The sequence below is a fragment of the Rhagoletis zephyria genome, unplaced genomic scaffold, assembly GCF_001687245.7.
Source record: "Rhagoletis zephyria isolate East Lansing unplaced genomic scaffold, Rhagoletis_zephyria_1.1 Rzeph_scaffold_56425, whole genome shotgun sequence".
Taxonomy (NCBI): Eukaryota; Metazoa; Arthropoda; class Insecta; order Diptera; family Tephritidae; genus Rhagoletis; species Rhagoletis zephyria.
The window spans coordinates 1-1,771 of NW_016213477.1; the positions used below are offsets into that span (position 1 = coordinate 1).

At 37.3% G+C, this 1,771-nt stretch overlaps 1 protein-coding gene across 1 annotated transcript; it reads left to right on the forward strand.

Moving 5' to 3' along the window:
• Positions 1 to 14: 14 nt before the first annotated feature.
• On the forward strand, positions 15 to 1,108 carry LOC108356280 (uncharacterized). The gene is made up of 3 exons (XM_017607399.1): positions 15 to 320; positions 384 to 494; positions 777 to 1,108. Exons 1-3 carry the CDS (start codon positions 119 to 121, stop codon positions 1,106 to 1,108), a joined length of 645 nt encoding a protein of 214 aa, XP_017462888.1. The 5' UTR covers positions 15 to 118.
• The last annotated feature ends 663 nt before the right edge of the window (positions 1,109 to 1,771 follow it).

Below are 1,771 nucleotides of genomic sequence, written 5' to 3' on the forward strand. Positions count from 1 at the left end.
TGTCAGCTGTAAAAATTGCTTTCAATTTGGCCAAAAATTACTTGGAGGAAATTCTGTGATTTCTATATTTTTGAATAATTTTTATGCATTTTTGGGATACTTTGGTTATAATATCACAATGGAAAAACGACAATTGCGAGGAAGTGTATCTAAAACGGATGATTGGATAAAGTGCCAATCAAAAAAGCGGCCAGGCCAATGGTACATGTTCAACAAGGCAACTGGCGAAACCAAATGGTGCAGTGAGTTTGTGGATAATGACGCCAAGCCGACTAGCGTTGCTGAAAAAGGAAAAGCACAGTCACCACCAAAGTGCATAGGTAATAAACTCAAAATATTCATTTCCGCAATTATTGTATGCTAAATATTTATCTAATAAACAGCTAAACCGCTCCGTACTCCTGCCCAAGATCGTCTTAAACGTCTGCAACATAATTTAAAAACGACTCAAAAGGATAAGTTACCTCAAAAACAAGCGAAAGCGCGGCGAGGGAAAAGTCAAGACAAGGACATCGGAATTGAGAGAGAAAATAAAATTGATGATTCCAAGAAAGAACATCTTCAAAAAGACAACAAATTGAATATAAAATCTAAGCCATCTGAAAGCAAAATAGATGTGCAAAAAGATTTCCAACCATCAACAAGCAAAAGTGCTTTGTCAGNAAAGTCAAGACAAGGACATCGGAATTGAGAGAGAAAATAAAATTGATGATTCCAAGAAAGAACATCTTCAAAAAGACAACAAATTGAATATAAAATCTAAGCCATCTGAAAGNGAAGTCAAGACAAGGACATCGGAATTGAGAGAGAAAATAAAATTGATGATTCCAAGAAAGCCCATCTTCAAAAAGACAACAAATTGAATATAAAATCTAAGCCATCTGAAAGCAAAATAGATGTGCAAAAAGATTTCCAACCATCAACAAGCAAAAGTGCTTTGTCAATTAAAATGGAAAAGGATGAGAATGTGGCAGCGAACACTACGCCACAAAAATTGAGTTCATCAAAGAAATCGAAACAAAGTTCGCCGAAAAAAGAAGTTAGAAAACGAGCATCCTCCAATTTTGACATCGAATCAATAACTATACCCCAGAAACGTGCANGTTAAAATGGAAAAGGATGAGAATGTGGCAGCGAACACTACGCCACAAAAATTGAGTTCATCAAAAAAATCGAAACAAAGTTCGCCGAAAAAAGAAGTTAGAAAACGATCATCCTCCAATTTTGACATCGAATCAATAACTATACCCCAGAAACGTGCAAAACAAGAATCAGAGTCTAAAGTGGAAAACACGCCCAAAAATGAAGAAGAAAATGATGAAAAGGATCAAAGTCAGCGAACAACTGGGGCTCTCAGTATTGGTAGTGGCATTGTAAATAAAATAAAAGCGATATGCAAAAGTACCTTCAGCAGTTATTGCAACGCCAAAAAGGCTTTGAGCCAAAAACCTTTAGAGCCTTGCATTAAGAAAACTAATTTTAAAATACCTAAAAAAGAAACAGTTTCACGTGCCACAAAGGCTCGAGCTTTAAAAAGCAATGAGGAGTGCAGTGACAGTGACAGTGAAATTGAAAGTGATGCGACGCCCAAACGAAAAACTGCATCCAGCGCACCAATTGCCATCGTAATGAAGGGCATTGCCACACCAAGTAATGGGAACCCATCGGTAGATTTCAAAGCATTTGCGTTAACTGCCTCACCATCTCAATTATTTGGTACACCCAGTAGCCTTGTAGTTCCCACCTATGAAAGGGGTAGTGGTAAGCGAAA